The sequence below is a fragment of the Eschrichtius robustus genome, chromosome 12 (genome assembly GCF_028021215.1).
Source record: "Eschrichtius robustus isolate mEscRob2 chromosome 12, mEscRob2.pri, whole genome shotgun sequence".
NCBI lineage: Eukaryota > Metazoa > Chordata > Mammalia > Artiodactyla > Eschrichtiidae > Eschrichtius > Eschrichtius robustus.
Window position 1 is genome coordinate 34,619,855 of NC_090835.1, and position 24,663 is coordinate 34,644,517.

The following is a 24,663-nucleotide window of genomic DNA, read 5'->3' on the forward strand; positions in this document are numbered from 1 at the left end:
AAATCAGCTATACTTCAATAAAATTTTTAAAAAATCTCCTGAGAATTAAGATACTATATCATACTTACTTCTATATTTAACCATTTCTATATTATTTCCTTTTTTTTTTTTTTTAATTTTTTATTTATTTATTTTTAGCTGTGTTGGGTCTTTGTTTCTGTGCGAGGGCTTTCTCTAGTTGTGGCAAGTGGGGGCCACTCTTCACTGCAGTGCGCGGGCCTGTCACTGTCGCGGCCTCTCTTGTTGCAGAGCACGGGCTCCAGACGCGCAGGCTCAGCAGCTGTGGCTCACGGGCCTAGCTGCTCCGCGGCATGTGGGATCTTCCCAGCCCAGGGCTCGAACCCGTGTGCCCTGCATTGGCAGGCAGATTCTCAACCACTGCGCCACCAGGGAAGCCCTCCTTTTTTTTTAAATTTTTTTTTTAAATTTATTTGGCTGCACCGGGTCTTAGTTGCAGCACATGGGATATTCGTTGCCATGTGTGGGCTCTTAGTTGCGGCATGCACACGCCGTATCTAGTTCCCTGACCAGCGATAGAACCCGGGCCCCCGGCACTGGGAGGGTGGAGTCTTAACCGCTGGACAACCAGGGAAGTCCCTATATTCTTTCCTTTCTGAAGTTTCAAGCCTTTTTCTGTTATTTCCCTTCTGTTTGGAGAAATTCTCTAACCATTCTTTAAGGGTAGGTTTGCTGGCAACAAATTCTCATAGTTTTCCTTCTGAGCATGTCTTTATTTCTCCTTCATTCATGAAGAGTATTTTCACTGAATATAGGATCCTAGGTTGACAGTTCATTTCTTTCAGTACTTGAAAAATGCAACGCCACTTCCTTCTGGCCTCCATTGTTTCATATGAGAAATCTGCTGTTATTCAAATTGGTAATTTAAATAATGTGTCATTTCTCTCTGGTGGATATCACTTTTTTTTCCTTGTGTAATTATATTTAATTATAATGTCTTCCCATGGATTTACTTGGATTTATCCTATTTGGAATTTACTCAGCCTCTTGAACATGCATGTTTATGCCTTTCACTAATTTGGGGAGGTTTTCAGCCAATATATCTTCAAATATCTATCCAGTCCCACTCTCTCATCTCCTGAGACTTTTGTGACATGAATGCTAGCCCTTTTGCTGTCCCACATGTCCCTGAGACTCTATTCATTTTGTTCCAATCTATTTTCTCTCTGTTGCTCAGGCTGGATAATTTCTATTGATCTGTCCTGAAGTTTACTAATTCTATCTGCTGTCATCTCCACTCTACAATTGAGCTGATCCAGTGAGCTTTTTATTTTGGTGACTGTATTTTTCAGTTCTATAATTTCCACTTGGCTCTTTTTTATAACTTCTATTTGTTTACCGAGATTCTATATTTTTTCATTTATTTGAAAAATAAATGAAAAAGAGAATTCTTAATTGCTTTTGAAACAATTTAATTTTTAAAAAAATTTTTTAATTTAATTTTAAATTTAATTTTAATTTCAACATCTGATTCCTGTCAATATTGGCGTCTGTTGATTGTCTTTTACATTTATGTTATGACTTTTCTTGTTCTTGGGATGACAAGGAATTTTTAACTGCATTCTGGGCATTTTGGATTATAGACAGTGAGACTCTGGGTCCTATTTAATCCGTTTTCTTGGCAGTCAATCTCTCTGTTGAGGTGTGGCACAAGGGCCAAGTGGTTGTGGGTGGGGTGGAAGATCAACTTCCTGTTTAGCCCTGCTGAAACTGTGGACAGCTGGTCTATTGGTTGCTCCATTGGTGTTTGGCTGGAATAGGAAAGGTACTGTCACAAAAGGATTTTATTGTTAGGCCATTCTTTCCCTGGTCCTTTGACTAAAGGAAACAGGCTTTTCTTGGAAGTTTGTTTTTCTGTTTGTTTGGTTTTGTCTATGCCTGTTGTTGGCCCAGGTGGGAAGCTTCTGGAGTGCTCTATTTGGGAACAGATTCTATTATAAAACAGATATTGATTCTATGGGAATCAATAAAAAACCCAGGGAACTCACCTCCATGTCTTTAAGTCTAGGCAGTTCCCCTTCTTTCTACCTTGCAGGTCTTCCTATACTCGTTTGTGGGGTTACGTCCAGGATTTTTCAGTTGTAAGGGGAGGGATCTGATTAAAATATGGCTACTCCATACTGGCAGAATAAAAAGTCTGGATTAGTTTTAATACAAATGACTTCAATCTTCAACATTCATAAGTTCAAAGGAGATTTTAAATAAATTCTTAGCTCACTTTCTCTAACAATTTTTTCATTCATTAGACTTCATATCTCCAAATATCACACTGCCCTTGTTCATCGGGGAAGCCATCTGAAGGAAGCATTTTAAGCATCTTATCTATTTAATGTTGTAAGCACCATCAGTGGACACCTATTTAAGGTTCTGGGAGATATTCCAATGCTACAAAATTGGGAAGGGGGTGAACTCTAGAGCCAGGCAATGGCCAAACAAAGAGAAAGTTTCTAGAGAAATCTGGCTGTAAGTTTGTTATTTTCTTCCTACCTTGGCCGAAAAAATGACCATGAACAAACATTCCCTGGATACACTTGTTCTTTGAACTATAATGTACTTGTTTCTCTCTCCTAAAAGCAAAGCTGATTATAGTGGTGCTTCCCCCTCAGATTGAAGTTTGGACATTAACTCTGGTATAATTTGTCCTTCTCACTCCGTGTTCCAGTTTTAGTGCATTTCTCCCAATCCTCTATTGTTCACTCCCTCAGAGGCGCCCAAACTTCTACCACCTGCATCTAGGATAGCAATGGCACTCCCTGCCCATCTGGGCCAGAGGTTCTTCCCAGCACATGCACAGTACATCACAGAGAGCTACCTTGGCCATTGTCCTCAGTCACCTCATGGGGATCTGCTCTCCAGGGGAGGAGCATTATTTTATTGTACCCACATGGCAGGTACAACAAAACAATGTGAGTAATGATAGCTATGAGTCCCAGGACGTGTGACATTGTCGCAGCCACAGCTACACTTTCAACCTAAATTGTCATTTGGCCCTGTAGGGGTGATTGGTGGTGGCTGTGATGGTTGTACTGACAGATTTAAGGGTAGCCAAAGGAAAACAGAATTTTATAGAAATCCACTGTGCAAATTTTCCAAGAATGCTCCAACTGGAAAGGAAACTTGTATCCCATTTCCTAAGTTCCTCCATTAACATATCTTCCTTTTGTTCCAGGCAATATATTTATGAAGCAGGCAATGCTCGGAGCATTAAGGATACAGCAGAGAGTGACATTGTCCCTATCCTTGTAAAGCTTACCTTCTAATCCAGGAGTCAAGTTACCCCAATATCTACCCCAACAGTTACTTAATCAATTTTATTGAGTGCAAGAAGAGATATAACAAGTGGGTTCAACTTTCTTTGAAATTACGGCAAGAGCCATATTCTTTCAATGGTGTCAATATGGGTGAAAAGCACAACACAGGATGTGCTTAGAGCAAAGAAAAAGAAAATCAATGTGATTGTTTCAGAACTAGCGAGCATCTGAACTCAATATAAGTATTTTACTTTCATGACTTTATTTGGGCCTCTTCATAAATGTTCTACACACTGGGGTTCCAAGGCCCTAAATGAAAGGGCAGTACATTTGGTGAATTTCTAAATACTAGGACAGAATTACTGTAATTGATCACTGTGAGGGAGATGGGTGTGCCATGACCCCTGATGCACCCGTCCAGCGGCAGGCCCTACCTCCTTGTTTGTCCTGTCAGCTTGCACCAACGTTCCATTCAGGCAAGGTTCCACGTAGTGAAGCTCCTCGTTATACTGCAAAGGGAAAAACAGCCAAGAGGAAACACTTAATTAAGCATTTAAAGGGTACACAATAATTTAAGGATACACACACACACACAAACAAAAAAGCAGCACGATCACAGGCTCATTTCATTTACTTAAGGTGACTTTCTCGATCAGTGCCCCTACAAAAAAATTGTGCTTAAGTGCAAAGACATACTTTATTCATTTCTTGTTTGAGGGGGAAACGTGTAGAGCACATATTGGTAGATGGCAGTGTTCAGGGTGTACACAGTTAACTGATAATCCTTCAGGGGTGACTCCAAACGTAGGGGCTCCCGGGGCATGGTTAACAGTGCATGGTCCAGCTGAGATCTAAAGAGCATTCCACAGAATTCCCCGGCGGTCCAGTGGTTAGGACTCTGTGCTTCCACTGCAGGGAGCACAGGTTCGATCCCAGGTCAGGGAACTAAGATCCCATAAGCCGCATGGTGAGGCAAAATAAATAAATAAAGAGTACTCCAAACTTGGGCGGATAGGGCTCCAGCTCTGCCTTTGGTTTCATGGAGCTACGGAACCCATGTGCGGGTCACATGTGAGTGAGTACAGAATGTTGGAAAGGAGGGGCCTGGATGTTCCCCTATAAGAGGCTTTGCAGGTGTTGGTCAGAGCACTGCACATGCCCAGTGATACCACTGTCCACAGAGGCCAATGCCAGCCTTCCCATCATTTTTGATTCCAGAATACCCAGATTATGAAAGCTTGTTTTTGTCCAAAGCTCACAGCTAGGAAGAGAAAATTTGAGTGGTCTTATTTCTCTCATCAAGCATGGTTCTCTGCACTGTAGCTAGATTGGGACATTCCCAAACACAAATCTAATCATGCCCCCTCTTGTCAATGCCATTCAGAGCTCCCCACTGCTCTGCAGAGGAACCTTCCCAGGGCTTGGCAGGGCTCTGGCCACTCGGCCCTGTTGACCTTTCTAGCATCTTCACTCATTAGCCCTCCCCATAAACTCGGCACCAGCCAGCCCTAATTCCCTTTCTGTCCTCTGAGATGACCCACCTTTTCCTTCAGGCCTTCCACAACTGGGCCTTCTGCCTCAAGCCCTCCTTTGGCATCTCCCAGCTGACGCCTGTTCATCTTCTGGGCCACCTCACTCCTGCCTCCTCTGGGAAGCTGCCTCTGTTGCAAGAGAGGCTCCGCTCCTATCTATTCCAAAATTTTAATTGCCTGGTGCCTGGATCCTTCATCACAATGTGGGACCACATCAGTAGGGTCTATGTCCGGTTCCTCAGTGTATTCCCTGTGACAAGCACAGGTCTGGACCCAGAGTAGGTACTGGGGAACAATTTGTTCAATGAGAGTATCATGGCATTTCCACTTTAGGGACCAAAGGCCCAGCCCAGAGCTCCAGAGGGAAGGGACCAAAACCATCTCTCACAGGGCCAGCCTGCGAGCAAAGTCTGGCTAAGAAGTTTGGACTTTAAGCCTAGAGGCAGTGAGAACCATAGGCTGTGGGCAGGGGAGTGGGTGAAATAAAGAGATCAGCTTGGGACAACTACTCTAGACACACTGCAGGGACAGACTGCAGAGGACCAGACTGGCAGCTGCTACAACAGTGACTAAGATGTATCAGGTTTCACCTACCAAGATGTTTAATAGCAAGTACGGGTAGTGATGACACTATTATTTGCAACTAACTGTTAGTGAGCATTTCCTTTATCTAGACACAGGCTAGACTTCATTCACAGGATACTTCAACCTCAGGTAGTTAAGTACTTCCAATCACTCCCCCTTTACAGATGGGAAAACAGAGGCCGAGTAAGGATGATCAACTTGCCCAAAGTCACTGAGGAGTACATGGGGTGGAGTCCAGATTCAAACCCAAGCAGTTTGACCTCCCAACCACTGACCCCAGGACCTCAGAGCCCCCAGTTTCTCCTCTCTGGCCCCTAAGCCTATGTTTCCTATCAATCTGACTTTTCCTCCCTCTTTCATCTTTGTTTTTAGTCACATAAAACCATCAGAAAAATTATAGCTCAGTGGACTTAGAGCTGAGATGAGGCATGGAGAAAAAATAGATTTATGCAATTCTGCAATCAGCTGTCGACAAATGGAATGTCATCTCAGGATCCAGGAAGCAACTGCACAGTCTAACCTGAAGAAATGCTTCTCCAAAATTCTCAGTCCAGGGAATTCCCTGGCAGTCCAGTGGTTAGGACTCCGCACTTTCACTGCTGAGGGCCTGGGTTCAAACCCTCGTTGGGGAACTAAGATCCTGCAAGCCGCACAGTGTGGCCAAAATAAAATAAAATAAACAAAACTCTCAGTGCATATAAAACTGACACTGGAAGTTGCTGGGGAAAAAAAAAAAAAAAACAGCCATTTTTCCCCTCCTCCACCTCCCTCACTGACTGATTTGGTTCAGGGTGATAATATGCCCATTCCTAAAGCTTAATTCCTTTCATTCCTGAAGCATAATCAGTCTTAGGCAATCACAGCTATTTGGTCCCACTCTGTTGGATACAGGCTTTCATAGCATGTCTTGCAGCTGGGGGTGGTCAAGTAATCCATTCCCAGCCAATGAAAAATAAGGGGTAGTTTTCTGGGCAGTTTCAATGAAATTTTTTTTCTTGCCATTAAAGGAAAACTCTTCTACATCCACTGCCTTCCTTCCCTCTTGAGATGCTATTGTGGAGCTGCAGCAGCCATTTTGCAACCATGAGGTTGCAAAGGTTGACAAGGTTAAGAATGGAGAGCAAGGCTCAAGGAAGACAGAGCAGGAAGATAGAGCCAATGTGGGGTCTTGTTGACACTGTTGAACCACTGTACCAAACTGCAGCTGCCCTCCTTGAGGCTTCTTCCATGAGATTATGAAACACCTATATACTGAAGCAACTTTTATTCAATTGTTCTGTAACTTGCAGTCCAAAACTTTCCAACTCCATTTTCCAGGTAAATTTTAAAACTTTATCTACATTCTACCTGATACACATTCACAATGTTGATTCCTGGGGTTCTATACTCTGAGGTAGGAGTCAGGACACTTGGGTCCAAGTCCCGCCCCTGCCATACACTCAGTGTGTGGCCTTGGGGAAGTCACTAAACCTCTCTGATCCCAGGTCTTATGCATAAGGTGCTAATTCATCTTCTGTTTACCCTCCATGGGCCCCTGTGAGGATCCAATGAGGCAAAATACCTGAAACTGCTTTGTTATGTAAAGGCCTGTATATGTGGGGGACCAGAGAGGGGCTTACAAGTAAAGAAGACCAAGAAGTTCTTGCCCTCATCAGGGAGGAACATGTGCAGTAATCAAAACCATGCTCGCCGTCACTGTGCAAGCCCTGGCCACAGTGGAGGAATCTGCTCTTCTGAACCCCCGCCAGCTTGTTAGTGGCATCATCCAAGCTTGCAGTTAACTAATTTCCCTTGACTGCATCAGGACAAAACTATGCTGAGCAATCTGGACTGTATCACCAAAGGGAACGGGGCTCAGCCGTCTGTGTGAGGGAATGGTGCACACCAAGCAGCTGTGCCAAAGAGGCCCATGGGCTGTGTATGCTCACCACGCTACCCAGCATTCCTCCAGAGGGGGACACCAAGGGTGCCCTGCATGTAGAACTGCTCCCAGGCTCCCAGCAGTTCTCCTTTTGGAAACCTTTCCATTTCTGCATTTTAATGGATGGCCCCTAGATTTCCACTTTGTGAAACAATGTGAGATGGCCAAGTCAATTTACAACTGAAGATCTGGTCACCTCTAGTCCTAAGATACAATGGCCTCCTTCAGCTCTCCTTCATCCCTACTTAAACAATCAGATATCAATGGTCTAATAGAAAAGGATGCAATGCACATCATCATTAGCCAGATGCAATGTTCTTCTGCCATTTGTTTTTGCTCCCTCCCACTACCAAGAGTGAACCCCAGGGAGGCACTCAACCACCCCCTACTCTCCCCAAACATTTTAGTCCTTCCTGCAAGTTTCTGGGAAATGGGAGGAGTATCTTAGCAGGATAGGAGAGAGCCCAGGCAGCCCTAGAGATGGTCTAGCCAGCCCACTAAACATGTGGTGAGGAGATGGACAAAGAACTTTCACCCTTTAAAGAGCTTAGAATCTACCACATAGACTCAGGGCCTCAGTCACTGTCAGTTATCTTCTCCCTTTCTCCTGGCTGGTTGGCTCTTCTCCTCTGATTCACACAAGGGTAGAGCAGTAGAGCTAAAGCAACTGCGGCAAACAGGGTGGGTTCAAATCTGGGCAACTGCGGCAAACAGGGTGGGTTCAAATCTGGTCACACACTAGCTGGGTGACCTTGGCCAAAGCATCTCCACTCTTTGCTGTCAGTGTTCGTATTGGGGGGATGGGGATTGTAACTGCATCTTTCTAACGAACTCACCATGAGGATGAAATGAGATGGTTCAGTAAAGAGTCAACAGAGAAGCCGCATGTAAGAAAGTGTCTGGGTGTACGAGCACATGAAAGAAAATATTTATGTGAGTGTGCCGTGTGCTACACAGAAAGACTGACAGCTGGTACTTGCTAAGTAGGAAGGGGGTGTTGGGGCGATGGCCATGACTTACTCTTGGGAACAGGGCTCACGTACCCCTGACCTCTGCAGAGAGCACAGACTGCATTCGTTGGAGAGAAGTGCTGCTTCAATAGGCACGTGTGACTTTCTAAATACCTGAGACAGAAACCACCACATTGTGTGGCTGTACACTGCCCCACCCCAGGCCACACTCTGAACCCTCCCAATCACCTGGGTCTTTGGCAGACAGGGAGCCAAGACAGAGCTGCCGGCCTACTGCCAAATACCAGCCGGGAAGGTATCTGCCATGAAACCCTTTGTTCGTTTGCTCCCTGAATATTAACTAAGCACCTGCCATGTGTCAGGGATATCAAACACTGGCTAAATTTGCACATGATCATCACTGTGGAGTGATCATGGACCACTTTTTCTTACTTTTATTAGTAAAAGAATGTGCTCAACAATGTTTGCTTTTCCTTTTCATGACAAAAAAGTGCTTATCTGTGATGTTGCCATGGTCCATCCAAAAAAAAAAAAAAAAAGCCTCAAGAGAAACCCATGCTATTCAGGCCAACCACCAAACTCTAGGCTCCGACAGCAAAGAATACATCACCATCTGCCTTTTCTTTCCTTTTGCCCAATCTCTGGAAGTACTCCCAACATCTCGCATTTTAAAGACACAGCAAAATCCTCAATGGGAATTTTAATGAGGAAAGCCAAGTTTCATTCAATGAATGGCCAGAACTTTTGGGAGAAGAATCTAAAAACAAAGAACAAATGGGCTGGGCTCACCCACCAAGATTCATGCAAGCTTCGGCATTGGTGTAGAACAGTGTCACATGTTGGTTTCATGTAAATCTCAGCCCAGAGACTGGAGAGCAAAGGACAGCTGACTGGGCTCTGGATGATACTGGGGATTCTGAACCCTGCTTAACGTTGGAAGCTGGACATGATTAATGAAAGCAATGCAGCTTTCAGGCCTAACAAAAGAAGATCAACAGTTGCCTTTAAGGATAATGAGGAAAGACCTCATGAAGAAGGGAGAGACGTTAGGGAACATGTGGACACTTCACCCTGCAGCAGAGACTCCTTCCATGTCTTCCACTGCCTTCAGGGGATGTACCAGTTCCTCTACGTGGCTGACCAGACTTGCTTGATCTGGACCGCCCCTCTCAATCCAGTACCATGCTTTTCCCCATCACCCCCACCTACCCACTCTCTCTGCCTCCCACATTCACCCCCACTCCACTATGTCCAGTCACTGAACTCCTTTCGGTCAAGCCAGCCAGGCCTGTACTTCCTGGGGGTGGGAGAGAACTTACTACAACCTGAAAATAGCACTTTCCTCCTCAATTGTTATTCTCCTTTTTCCTGCCCTACCTCATTGCATATGCCTGGCTAATGCCTACTTATCTTAAAGTGTTCACTTCGTCATCGCTTCTTCCAAGAAGCCATCACTGAGCCCCCTGTTGGCTGCATGTTCCACCTTTGTGCTCTCTAAGCCTCCCCGCCCCGACCCAACCCTCTCTGAGACTGCTCTGTCCACAATCGACCGTGAGCACCTGCTTCCTGGTTGCATCCACATCCAAAGCACACACATACACACAAAACCTCAAAGTCCATGCGGGAAGACAACCTGTCTTCCTGATCTACAAAAGCAGCCTCAGTACTTAACTCTTAGCTCTCAATAGTATTTGTTGAATAAATAAATAACCAGAACAAAGAAATGAAAGGCAAAACTGAAGATCACTGATGGAAAAGATTAGAAACAAAGCCAAGAGAAGAAAAAAAATAGTTGACACAAAGACAAAAAAATAAATAAACTAATAAGAATCTCTAGCCTCTTTGAAAAACAGGTAATAAACAAAAAGTAAAGGAAGTAAATGCATACGTTTTAGAGAAGCCTAAGTTCCACAAAAAAAAAATATATATATATATACACACATATATATATAGAATTAAAATACTGGCATGCTCATACAATGCAAGAATCTGATGTAGAATTGCTGGAACTCCATTAAATATTTTTATGGTTTTATTGGTGCACTTTTGATTAAATAACCTTTAGAATGAAAATGGGTAGAGTTTATGTAATGAAGCAGATGAATCCACAATATTTTCACCAACACAAGGCATCCCAGGGATCTTTTGCATTACAAAAGCTTCTTGTGTAATTTGAAACACGACTGGACGTAATTAGCAGTACAGAAAAAATGAGCACCGAAAGAAAATACCATCCTCATACTTTTAATACGGAATCGATTACTTTAAAAAGCAAATCCACAGCAGGCAAAGCACTGGAGAAACGGTTCTAAAGAAAATTCTGCAAATTAAAACCAGGGCACCAGAAAGTTCTGGGTTGAACTAACAAATGATGCTCTTCTCTATTCAACTCTGCACAAACACGGGCTACAGGAGGCATTTAAATTGATTTAACAATATCAGCCCAGTTAATACTGTGTTCATTTAATGCATGGCTTAGGCTTCTGTAAAATCATTTTTCTAACTTCAGCATGGAACAGAATTAGCACCCTCATTTTTATGATAATATTGTTAATTTAATGCATGGCTTGGAGTTAGACTTCAAAGTGAATCAGAAAAATATGGCTTTTCTCTTGTCAGAGACATCTCTCTTCATGCACCAGTGGTCTGATCTTAAATTTTAACTTCAACTGCACAAAATCACTCTCATATTTCAACTATTCTTTCATAATTCAATCATTTAGTTCATTGGTCTTAGATTGATTTTGCAATATCCTGCTCAGGAAAACTAAAACAAGTTTTAACATTATCTTTTCACGTTTATTCTCTGGAAAGATATGGATTGGACACTTCAGAATACACTATAAGATGCACTTAGCAATGAAGTTAATACAAACATGCAAAAATGGCTAGAATGGGCAAGGAAAGTCTTTTCCACCATTTAAATTCTTTTCCTCCTTTCCCCATTATGGCACTGAAAATCAAATGGCAACGATGAATTAGATTTGTACAAACAAAAAACCTACAATGTACAAGAGCTTCCAACATTAAAAATAAAGATTGTATTTTTTACTTTCTCTCTAAAACACTGAAATGTCTCCTCAAACATCTACCCAGCAAGCAAGAGAAAACTGACAGTGTAATGAAGGGTGAAATGATAATGTCCTCTCCCGTAAATGGAATCCAGCCAACTAGAACAATGCATTCAAACAGATTTGCAGGGCATTCTGAATGGAGTTTCAAATATCCCAGCCCCCTGCACTTACAAGAGCCTGCAGTGGGGTCTCCCTCTAGACGGGGGCAAGTGACCATTTTAGACAGATGGAGGAAAAATGTACATCACATTACTACAGCAATTTTGCCACTGTGGAAATAGGAAAAGGAGATGGAGGAAAAAACCACCACCACAATTTGGCAAGGCAAAACTGGTGAAACACACTTAGGGTTGGAAGAGACAATTCAAGGGAATGTAAATGAAGACTTGTCAATTACAAATCTACTATTTAGGACCCTCAAAATATTGTTGTTATGGATTGAATGTTTGTGTCCTCCCCTTAATTTATATGTTGAAGCCCTTAACCCCCAGTGTGGTGGTATTTGGAGATGGGGCCTTTGGGAGGTAATTACGGTTAGATGAGGTCATGAAGGTAGGGATCTTGTGATGGGATTGTATCCTGATAAGAGGAGATGTGAGAGAGCTTGCCCTCTTTCTCTTTCTTTCTGCGTAAGCACAGGGAGAAAAGGCCACGTGAGCAGACAGCAAGAAAGTGGCTATGTGCAAGCAAGGAAGAGAATTCTCACCAGAAACCAAGTCCTGCCAGACCTTGACTTTGAACTTTCCAGCCTCTAGAACTGGGATAAAATAAATTTCTGTTGCTTTAGCCACTCAGTCTGTGGTATTTAGTTATGGCAGATGGAGCTGACTAATACAGTTTCTAAGTATGCAAACATTGTACCCTGCTTAGTGGACATTCTGATAATACCTAACTCTGTGCAGACCCTCCTTCGGGGCAACAATTTCACTTCTAGAGTTTACTCAACAGAAGCACACCCAATCCTGCAAAAATATATGTACGAGTCCATTCACTGTAGCACTCTTGAGTAGAAAAGAGATTAGTAACAGCACAGTGTCCAGCAAAGGGGGACTGGTTAAAAAATTAATGCCAACTATAGAGGATGGAATGCTCTGTTCTTCAGATACACTTGATACAATACAAGTATAGAAGCAAGTTGCTGAATAGTCTGTGAAATAGGATTCTATTTTTGTGGGAAAAATATGTGTTCATATATATACAGAAAAATTTAGAAGAACATGTGCCAAATGGAAAGGGAATGGAAACATTTCTGAGTTGTTTAAAATTTTTACATATGTTGCCTATATTAAAAGCAATCAATACATTAGAGTTACTGCTAATTAGTGGTTCCTTTTATGACCTCAGGCTTTTAATATAAATTCAAACATATTTGATCCCATTAAGGGAATAGAGTTCATGATTTTACTATAGAGGCTTCAAATGAAAAAGTTCAGAGTATCTTTCTAGTTGTCGAAATAATTACGTAAATAGTCTTGAAGCTGATCATTTATGTTGAAAACTAACAAACAGATGTACAGTGAGGGTTAATGGGCCCTCTAATGGGTTTCTTTATATAAGGGGCCAATTTGGGGTAAAAAAGAATTTTTTTTCCTTAACTGTTCTATAATAACTGGCATGTCTACTTTTAATTATCTTAATCACCCTCTCTTCATTATTGAGTTGACACTGTTTGTATATCTTAATGAATTTACAGAGATTATTTCAATCGATTGGTTTTGTTAACAGAACAATAAATCCTGACTGATAAAGGATTCACAATGTAATTAGCTAGCTCTTCTTATTATGCAAATTTCTGATACTTCTGTAATGAGTAATTAAAGATTAATAAGAAAGATAGTCCCAAATTAGCTGCTTCTTATCTGTAAATGCTTCAGGATGTGTGGGGATCAGCCCACGTTCTTCACATATTCACAGTGAGCCTGGTAACTAAAGTAACTTTTCTTGATTTGGAAACCCAAAGTTCTGCCTGAAAAATCTCCTTCAAAGAGCTATGCCTGAGGCCATACAGTTTCACAGTAAGATGGGTGAGTGGTTCAACTACATTTTCTTCACTTCTGCTCAGGAAACAGGACAAGGGGAACCTAGACAGTTTCTGAGTCCTCACTGTGCCACTTCTTCTGAGTGTGTGACCTAAAGGCAGTAGCTGCTACCTCCTGGCGCCTCTGTCTCCAGGCTACGCGGTACAGAGCTCGGGTGAAGATCCAATGAGATCATCTACACTGGGACACTTGGCAGTGGTGCTCCATGGAAAGCAGCTGCTGGTATAACTCATTCAACAAGGATTTAAATTACTATTTGCCAGGTACTGTCCTAGGCACTGGGGATAGTTCAGTGAATAAACAAGACCAACCTCTGTTCCCACGGAATTTATTATTCTCTTCCTTTTCTTCTTTAGGGCTTTTTAAAATCTGAAGCTATTAAATCATGGTGCCCTGCTGTTGTGCTGTTGTGCCTTTTTGCTCCAAGTCTCATCAGAAGCTGGCAGGACACTAATCGAAGCAATCCCCTCTGCAAGCCCAGTGTCACTTCAATACCCATGCCCTCTGCCCAGTGAATAAAAGTGGATGTTATGCCCATGCAGAAGGCTGCCCAGAAATAGGGTTCCATGATGACACACTCTGCTCAGGGGCCCGGAGAAGCCATGCAGACACAGGAACAGCATTCTTGGAGCATGTCCATGCCACTCATTCTTCAAATAGCAGCCCTTCTTTCATACCCTAACACTGGCCTCCTGTGTACCAGCTTGGGTTATCCTGGCAGGGACCCTGGGGGCGATGTGACTGCACCTGCATCACAGCTGCAGGCTGAGGCACAGACTCAAGTGGTTCACCCCAAGACGCGGCATTGTACGTGGCCAAATTAGGATTCAAAACTAAGTCCCATCCCTGAAGCCAAGCTCTGTCCTCTCACCACACTGCCTCCACTGCCTGCTGCAGCCACTCTGTGTCCCAGATAGAGGTGATGTGGAAAAGCACAGGTGACCATCACACAGGAGCACCCAGCTAAGTATTCAAGGAAAACAACCAGGCTCATTGCGGCTATCATCTTTGGAAAAGAGTGGGACGGAAATAAGGAACATGATGAGACTCATACCAGAGAACGGGGGAGAAGAGGAAAAAGAACTGGAGGTGGACTCCTGAATTAGGGCTCCTGCCCAGGCAGTGTGTTCATACCCGGCTTGGTTCCCGGATCTCCCACTTCCCAGCTCTGTGACCTCCGCAAGTTACTGACACTCTCAATCCCTGCAACCTCACTTGAGAAAATGCCAAAACCACCCCAAACACGCTACAGCTGCTGTGAGGAATGAAGATAATACCAATATGAAGAGTAAGCAAATGGCACACAGTAGGCACTTAATAAATGCCACTTTTGTTTCTGAAGCTGAGATAAAGTACTCTATGAGCCTTAAACTGCTCTCTACATTTTCGTTGTCTTACCATCATGATTACTATTACTATCATTGCCATCAGACTAACCTAGCTTAAAATTAATTTCCACATGAGAAAATCTAGTAGTTTAAGGAAAATCTTGCTAGGTCTAATTCCCCAAGGTTCTGAAAGGGCTGGTTCTCCAGGAAAACTAAATCTGGTGCTACTCTTCCAGATAATAGTGCCTGAGTGCTAGGTGAGAAAAAATGTGCTCAACTGCTTTCCCAGTCCCCGAAACCCCTCCAATACCACGATTCAGTGAACTCACATGGGACTAATGAGACCTCATCCTAGGGCATCTAATGCTATGTATACAAAAGCAATAAGAATGTTAACTGCTTGCTGATAAAAGATCACATGAACTCAAAGTGCAAAGAAAGCACAAAACAGCTGCAATTACGGCAATTATGTTGAAGAAGTCGTCATCCCCCAGCGTATCCAAAATAGATGAGACTGTTTGCTTTGCGATCGTCAGACGGAGCCCTTTCATGCTGCCACTGACATCCACTAAAATGACCACGTCTTTTGGAGAAGTCGCTGCCTGGATGTACCTAGATCAGAGGAAAATTAAGTAAAAATGAATCCTGAATCTCTCTGCAAGTTTTCTCTTTTAAAAAATAACTAAGAGGTTTGACCGTTTCCTACCATTTTCGGTTCCTGCAGTCAAAGGCAATGACTCCATTCTCATCTGGTTCCCATTTAATCCCTAGAAGAAAAATGGAGTTATAAGAAACCCAGAAACTTCAAATATTTATTCACAGCATTTCAAGGCTGCTCTGCTTTGCTGACTGAATGAACAGGGTGAAAAATCACATGCAAACACCAACCCTGGAGCTCATCACATGCTCCATCACCAACTCTGGGAAGGTGCTTTAGGGCTGGAATGCCATAGCAAACACGGCCTTAGCTCAGGCACTCCAAGATCTGCTAGAGAGTGGTGACATCTTTAGTAACCCACTGTCCATCAAGAAAGGACATGACTCCAGCCCCTTCCCATGGCTAATGATAAAAGTTAGCCAAGGTCATTTCTCACTGTCCTTCAAGTTGCTGGACCCGGCTGCATCATTCATGGATCTCTGGGCAGAGTCAGGCCCCGTCCCTGGACCCAGATAGGTAATGTCTAGGGCACGGGGCGTAGAAAGCATTCAATATGTTTCCATCTCAGAATATACACAAGTCTGTTCTCTTTTCAGTTCTGTTTTGTGTTGGCCTTCTACACTGAAATGAAATAAAATGGCCCTAACCATACTGCATAATAAAATTTGAATTTCAGTCTTTGAAGCCTGGGGGGTTTTCTCCTTACGTAAAATGGGATCCAACATCCTTAGTCTCATGGCTTGCAGACTGGTCAGGATATGTCCAAGGTTCACATTCTCTATTTACAACTTAATCTTTATGAATAAACTTTCATTTAAAAAGAAAGTGTTTGCTGCCTAAAAATAAGATAGAAAATCATTGTTTTCAACCATCAGTACTGCTCAGGGATGGAGGATTAGAAACACAGACTTTGGAGTTAAGAAAATAAAACAGAAAAATTATTTTCACAGGAGAAAATCCTGACTTTGATTGTAGCATTGAGATTCTCCTTTCCAATTAATAAGGGACAGTTTTCTGGACCACACTGGGCTAATAATAGGCACATGCTTAAGATAACATCACTAAATTATTCCAGAGATAATCATGAGATGGCAGCTTGTAAACCAAAGAGTCATTTTGTTTTGTCCTCCTTGTACCTACATTTCCCACGTGCAAATGGACCTAATTTAAAGGTTCTCTGTAACAAATCGGAAAACAGAAGTATGAGAAGCCATTGCCAACTGAAGGTTATTAGGTAATGAAGATAAAATAAAAGTGCCATAATATATTGTACACTAAAGGAGAAGAATGCAATTTATTTTAAAAACATCTGACATACTACATTTGTATAAAGCCAAGTACAGCTAGGATGACAGTCTTCACACATAATGAAATTATATATATAGTGAGGCTAGGTAATGTTCCAATGTGTAATTCCACAAAGAACTGGTTTGAGTCCAAATGAAGAGAATTTTTTTTAATGTGTTGACGCATGGTAGACATTCAGTGGACATTCCTTGAGTTGAATTGTGGCCAGTGTTCTTAGACCACAACCATACCTGATCATCCTCCACCTCACCCCTACTCTGCCATCCTTCCTCCATCACAGCCTTATCACCAAGTGCTCCACTGGGGGAGAAAACATGCAATTCTGTTTTACTGTCCTAGCATTTAGGCCAGGGCCTAGGAAGAAGGAATTAATGACACTCAATGCTCTCCTTTTGGATTGAGGTCCTTTCCCTGCAAATAGGCTTGTAACTCCACCCATGCACTGCTGAAACTTGGTGCTTTTCAAAAAGGCTCTAGGGAAAGAATCCTTCCTTGCCTCTTCTTAGCTTCTGGTGGCTCCCAGCAATGCTTGGTGTTCCTTGACTTGTAGCTCATCTTTCCAATTTCCTACTCCGTCTTCACGTGGCTGTCTTCCCTCTGTGCCTGTATGTCCTCCCTTCTCATAAGGATACCAGTTACATTGGATTTAATCCTAATCCAGTATGATCACATCCCAGCTATATTAGATCTATTTCCATGAAAGGTCACATCTGAGGCTCCAGGTGGACATGAATTTGGAGGGACGCTATTCAACCCACTACATGTAAAACACGTAGGACTTGTAAAACAAAAATGAGGGGTGGCCACAGGGTAAAGAAGACAACCCCCGGGCACAGAGAACCATGTCTGCCAAGGTATGAGAAGAGCATGTCAAGTTCAAGGAGCTGAAGGAAGGCTGGTGTGGCTGTGCAGAGAGGATGTCTATACCAAAGAAAGAGCCTGGTGACAGCAGGAACCAGGAGGCCCACGCCCTTCCTGGTCAGGACAGGAGGTACACACTAAGGGGATGAAGACAGTACCTCAACACAGTTCTAGGCACAGCTGCCCTGGATATAACAATAAAGGTCACACTTTGACTCAAAGACAGGGCTGTATGGGCCCTGGAGGATAATCTCACCCACACCTAACCTTTGGGCCCAAATCTTCATTTCATAGCAGGCACTCCAAGGCTCTGAAAGTTCAACAGATTTTCCTGAGATTCCTAGTTAGGACTGGGACTTGATCTCCCAAATCCCATGCCACCATTCTCTTCCTTACACAGGCAGTATAAGGAGGTTCCATGAGAATTTTCTGTATGTTAGTGTGAGTTAAGTGTATAAAAGTAAAACTGGTTTCCATGCCATGGGAGGAACATCTGAGGGCCTTTAATCTGCTTATGTTCATCTTGAACCTTTGCTGCTGGGGCAGCAAGAGGCAGCATTTACCAAACTAATCTGACCATTGAGCCTTTCCTTTCCCAAGAATCTCACAACAAAATGATTTAGGAGACAAACTTCAGGAAACCCTGTCCCAGATGGTACTATCTCTCCTAGGACATTTCAGCATTTTAGTATGTAATTTTTTATACACACAGATATTTTGAAAATGTTCAAGTAATCAAATCCCAGAGAAATAATAGTTGGTTCATCTTAAATCTCTGAGATCCAAGGAACTGTCACTTAACCAAGGAGTACCCTCAGGAGCCGTATCATTTCCGGAAGTGTCAAATGCCTCATGGGATCCCACCCAGGCTGGCTGGGGCATGAATCTCAAGATAAAAGGAACAATGCAGGTCAGCAGCAGCTTTCACTGCCATTCAGCCTTCTCTCGGCGGCACTCCAGACTTCATGACCCGCATCAGTGATGCCTAGCCTGCCTTCCTCAGCTTTCATAGGACAAGGTCCCTAGAACATTCAGCATATCCACAGGTGAAACTGAAAATAATGTCAAAATCTCTACTGCAGACTCAAATGCTCAAATCAGATTAAATGTAAAATATTGTGCAATATTCCTATATACTATTGTTTCTCTCCCAAAGGCATTATAAACTAATATTGGAGGGAAATTAATTTCATCTAAGGCAACATATGTCTTCAAAATCTTCTCGGTACATGAAAATGAAGAGTAGGGCCAACAGAGCAGGGCTTAACTCAGCATCACCTGAAAGTCAGGTGATTCAATGAATGTGTTCCTTGCTAGAGCTGGTTGGAACTGGGTTTCTGCCACTGGCAACCAAAATCTCTGATGAATGCACTTCCCCACAAGAGGAAGCTTCGCGAGGGCAGTGACCATTTCTGCTTAGCTCACCATTTTATCCTCAGGGCCTCACACAGGGCTTGGAACAAAGCAAGAACTCAGGACACACTTACGTAAGAATGAAGGAACGTCCCTTCTGCTTACGACATTTACACCTACCACTGATTCATACTATTGTACCACTCTAAACATGAAAAGAAGCATCCTAAAAAGAAAAAAAAAAAGAAATCCTAGCAATAAAAGCCCATGGATCCCTCATCTAACAATCATTTTATGTCCAAGAAACAAGAGGCGTACTCTCTGTTCAGAACCAAGCACTGAGTGAGCACTGACATGTATCAGGGCAGTGAAGCCCTTTGGAGGACTGTGACCTATGTCTTTATTCACAAAGAAAATATGCAGAAATTTTACAAAGTCAGAACTCTGCCACCAATATCATAAAAGAACTGTAAGCATTTCTGAGTCAACTATTCTGATTCTGACTGATAAAAATCTTGTACATAAATTAATCTCTCCAATTAGAGAAACACTTTATGAGGATTTTCTTTTGTTATGGACTGAATGTTTGTGTCCCACCAACATTCATAGGTTGAAGAACCCCTATGTTCTGGTATTGAGAGGTAATTTTCTTTGGGAGGCAATTAGGTTTAGATGAGGTCATGAGAGTGGAACCCCCATGATGGGATTAGTGCCCTTCCAGGAAGAGTAAGAAACACCAGAGCTTCCTCTCTCTCCCATGTGAGGACACAGGAAGAAGGCAGCCGTCTGCAAGCCAGGAAGAGGAGTCTCACCAAGAACCAAATCTGCCAGCACCTTGATCTTGGTCTTCCCAGCCTCCAGAACAATGAGAAATAAATGTCTGTTGTTTAAACCACCTAGTCTGTGGTGTTTTGTTACGGCAGCCCGAGATGACTAATACATCTCTATTATCAGATTTCAAATTTGAAACTTTCAATTTAGTTTGAAGACTTCCTGCTGGTGGAGACAACAGATGATCTGTGGTTTCTTCTTATTTGCTCCACCTTCATCCAAATGCCACGTGGTAAGATGTCCTTGTGGCTTCCCTGATGGATCAGCCCCCCACCATGCTCTATTTTCACAACATCTGCATTAAATTTACTCTCTGTTGAGTGTATCAAAGCAGATTGCAATTTGGTGACACTGGAACTTTAATAGACCACTGTTTATTATAATGTTATCTTTAATAGAATGCTTATTGTTTAAATTTCTGTGAGCTCCAGGAGGAGTCATGCATGCCCTGCTGAACACAGCTCTTGGGAAATGTTGAATAATCTGGCAAAGCAGGCACTTGGCAGGCAAGTCTCAGGGGACAGATGCTAAGTGCAGGGCAAACAACTCCTGAAGGCAGAGGCTGGCAGTCTCTGTGCCTCAAAGTGGGAAGACATCAGGTGCCTAGCCTTACTTAATGAAAACATAAAAGACTCCACTTAATTGCTCCAAGATTATGCAGGGCGTTTTTTTCCTTCTTTTAGGTTGAGCTTGTTAATTTCTACAGCTGTGATATTGGCACAATTGCAGCCTCCAGTCCTGTTTTCACAACTTGTAAGCAAAATTAAAACTTCCTTTTTTAATTACAATTCAAACCAAGCCAGAATTAAATTCCTGTTGCAAAGCAGAGGCCTGGGAAGACCCTAGAAGGAACACTTGTTCCAAAGTCATGATGGACAAACTCTGACAAACACATTCATTTGAAGGTGCTCTTGGTGGCCCTGATGTCAGTAGTGCTTTGGCCATTTCAACCTCTCCCTCTAGGAGCAGTCAGCTTTAGAGTAGGGAAACCTAAGCTCAAATGTTTCCATTTCTTACATTTTTCAGTCAGAATTTAACTCAGCCGATTATGGATTGCTCCTTTCCCTGGTAATAATAACAACAATAATAGTAATAGTAGTAATAGTAATAAAAGCAACCTCTTGTCCAGAAAGATGAAATATGATACTTTTCACACTCCAATTCCTCACTTTAGGTGGCGGCTCTATGACTTACTCTATTGAGGAAGATGCTGAAACCACATGTAGATCCAAATGTGGGTGTGCACACGTATGCAGATGCCACACTGCATTCCTGTCCTGTACCCTGACAACAGATTTAATAGATTTGGACTTAATCTTTCATTTTCTTCTAAGGGAAGGGAAAAAATTGTTAACCCTGAACCCTAAAGGAAAATATCACAGGATCAGTAACTTGATTCATAATTCTCAATGCAGGGATACTCACCTGGATACTGCCTAAAAAAGCCCTTTGCACTTCCAAAGTACTGCCATATGAGACTCGGGTCACGATCAAAGTTATCTACAAAAACTTTGTTTAGGGATTCGGACCAATAAACCCCATTGACAATTGCTGGATCTGGGGAAAAAAGTGGGGGGGGGAGAGAAGAGGAGTGTTACAAACCAAAGTGAAACAGAACCCCAGCTGGCATCCCACGTAGCTGGCAGATATCACCATGGGGCCCGTCCTGCAGGAAGCTGTGAAGAAAGTAATAGCTCCCGAAATGTTTAGCTCCTGGGAATTCCATACATTAGAGCTTCCCCATCCCGCCTGAGCCCTCTAAGCCACCCAGGAGCCTCTACTGATGACTCCTTATTTGAAAGGCACATCCCCTTTTGGGTAACTTTCAATCTGGCTGAGCAAATAGTTCCTGAGAAAGCAAAGAGAGACCTTCTTAGCATTCTGTTCTACTTTTCGGCTCCTGAGTCAGAACTCAGCATTGAAAACAGGAAAAATGTGTTTTCTGTCACTGCAGTCACCTCAGCCAACGCAGCCCTGTTCCAATTCTCTCCACCTCTAACTTAAAAGTATGCTTTAAAAATAAATAAATAAGTAAATTGGAATTACATAACTAAATCTCTCTACCTCTTTTATTCAGCAGATTAAGAGCTCCATAAGGGCAGGAACAATCTTGCTTTGATCTCCTGCTGCACACCTTTGACCAGCACGTGGCAGAAACTCCAAAAATGTATGGATGGATAAAGAGATGAATGGATGAATTGATGGGACGGATGGATTGATGAATAAAAGGCTGTTCTCCAATTCCAGACAACTATCTACTCTCTGCCCTGTCATCCCATGAGCAAATGTCTTTTCCTCACCCTTGGGAGCCCAAAGATAACCCCTTGTCTTTTGTCCACAGATGAGAATTAAGAGTGAAGACGAAGACAGAAAATATATATTTCTTGCATACTGCTCAAAGCATGGTGGATCACTGAGGATACTCTTTAACTGTCCACTTTTTTTTAACCTCGGAAGATCCTGTTTCAAAATAATGCAACACTCAGCAAAATTTTGTTGCAAGAGTATAGATAATTGTCCAGTCCCAGTATGATGAGGGTAAGGATGACAACAGGATGAGCATGTTAATAATCAGGAAGAGGAGGAGGAGGAGAAACCTTTGCTGAGTCCTTCCTGCAAGGCAGGCACTGTGCTCATCTTCACTCCTGTCACCCCACCACAGCCCTCCATAGCAGGTCCACTGATGTTCTCCATGCTATACAAGTGGAAACGGAGCACCAGGAGGTCAGGTTCTTTCCTAAAACACCCAACTAGCAAATGGCAAAGCCTCTTATCTGTGATTTCCTTATTTGTAAAATAGGGATAATAATACCCAATTGTTTGGCCTGTTTGGAAGGTAAAACACATTGACAGAAAGGGACTAATGGCCATAGGCATTCACAAAGTCATCAATGGAGCTAGTCCATTCCCCTGGAGTCCAGCATCCTCACCAGAATTCCCTGTGGAACTGTGAATCACAGTAACCCCACTGTGGCGTCCTCATTCCAAAGATCCCTCCATACTACGCAGACAGGGGGTATGGGGACAGTTTCCATCAGTCCAGCCCATAAGTTGCACAGCAAGCCACCGAAAAAAGTAACTCTAGGAATGCTTATGTAAATTAGGTACACTGCAAGGAAACTCACTGTTGGCACTGTGCTAGCCACTACTCCTTCCCAGCTGCCTGCCCTTTGCCAGCTGGCTGCCCACAAGATGTGGAGGATGAGACAGAGCCACGATATGACGCCTGACCCAGTGGACAGACATGGCGCCTTGTCTTACTGTCTTAGCTCCAGCCTGTCTCATTCTTTCAGACCGCTTACCCAGATTCAACAGGCAATTGGGATTCTAACTCTCATCTCAAGGGCAAATGCTCTAACTCTTGTAAACTATAATAAACCACATCATAGACTGGGAGAGTGAAAATGATCAAGTCAACTTTTTCCTGTAAAGTAATTTTGAGTAAGACTATCCTCACCATCCTGGAAAATGGAGTTCTTTATTGTTCCTGTCCAAGCTTGACAATAATTACCGTGACTCACTCTTTGCTATGAAAGCCACTTAAATTAATCCACGAAGGTGCAAATACAATAATGACAGTGAAAAATCCACGGTTCTTGCCCCTTCCATCAATAACTTCAATTATAAAAACCTTCCACAATTAGAAGCGAAAATTCCATTTCACTGGCTCTCTGTCTCAACATGTTAAGGAGTTCACCAGTTTCCAGTTAGACAATTCTTTTTTCTTGAGCATGATTTCTCTGGGGGTAGTAAAAGGCTGCCCATATCTCCAGATGGCCCTAGTAACCTAAGATTGTTCCTCCCTCTGGGAACTGTGAGCACCTTCAGAAATGAGAAAGAACTGTAGTGCCTGAGGATCATTTCATCCACTTCATTTGGATACCACATCTTGCTCTGAAATTATGTCTCTTTAAGAAAAGAGGGCTTCGGTTTTCCCAGGGTATGATGAATAAGGGAAGTAGAATCACTAAAAAATATGGTCTAGTTAAAATAATCTAAGGGGTTTAATGGACTGTATTAGCTTCCTGTGGCTGCTGTAAGAAATTACCACAAATTGGGGTGGGGGTGGGGGCTTAAAATAACAGAAATTTATTCCAGAGGCCAAAAGTTCAAAATCAAGGTGTTAGCAAGATTGGTTCCTTCTGGAGGCTCTGAGGGAGAATCTGTTCCATGCCTCTCTCCTAGCTTCCGGTGGTCGCCAGCAACCCTTGACATTTCTTGCCTTATAAACACATCATTCCGATTTCTGCCTCCATCTTCACTTGGCCTCTGTGGGTCTCTGTGTCAAATCTCCCTCTCTTTTTTCTTTAAGAAAACCAGTCACTGGACTTGGGGTCCACCCTAAATTCAAGATGAGCTCATCTCAAAATCTTTAGCTTAATTACATCTGCAAAGACTCGATTTCCAAATAAAGTCACATTTGAAGGATGTACTGGAGGTTAGGACTTGGACATATCCTTTAGAGGCCACTATTCAACCCATTACATGTACTCATACTCTCTTAATTATCCTATACAATATACCCATATTCTATGGTTGTTAATGTACTGTTTTTAAAATCTCAGTTTAATAGATGCAGGCCTTTTTCCTAGTGAAGGACGTTTAAAGGCCTTCTCCCTTTTCTTCTTTATGGGAACAATTCAGATTTTCACATCTGCATTGTAATTTTATGAGCTTACAATTCTTCCTGACCTCTTTCAATGGGTCCTACCTGTAGTGCAACAAACTGGACTAAAATCATTTTCCTTAATGTTTAGTGTTGTGTCAATGCCCAGCCTCTCTGCTCAATAAAGTGAACTCCACGTAACATGGTCATTTTCCCAATGTTCCTGTCCATTATGCATCAACTTATGATTCATATTGGTCAATATCAAGTCCAGGAATAGCAATTCTTCCTCCTGTTTCCTCTACCTTCTGAGAGATTAAATTACCT

The 24,663-nt window shown here is 42.7% G+C and overlaps 1 protein-coding gene across 1 annotated transcript in view; it reads right to left on the minus strand.

Annotated features, from left to right (window-relative positions):
• CACNA2D3 (calcium voltage-gated channel auxiliary subunit alpha2delta 3) overlaps positions 1-24,663 on the minus strand; it is a 789,028-nt gene that overhangs the window by 397,259 nt on the left and 367,106 nt on the right. The window contains exons 6-9 of the mRNA XM_068557675.1: positions 21,156-21,287; positions 15,426-15,486; positions 15,181-15,331; positions 3,704-3,778 (exon numbers count right to left, since the gene is read on the minus strand). Coding sequence (XP_068413776.1) covers positions 3,704-3,778; positions 15,181-15,331; positions 15,426-15,486; positions 21,156-21,287 — 419 coding nt within the window. The remainder of the gene's footprint in view (positions 1-3,703; positions 3,779-15,180; positions 15,332-15,425; positions 15,487-21,155; positions 21,288-24,663) is intronic.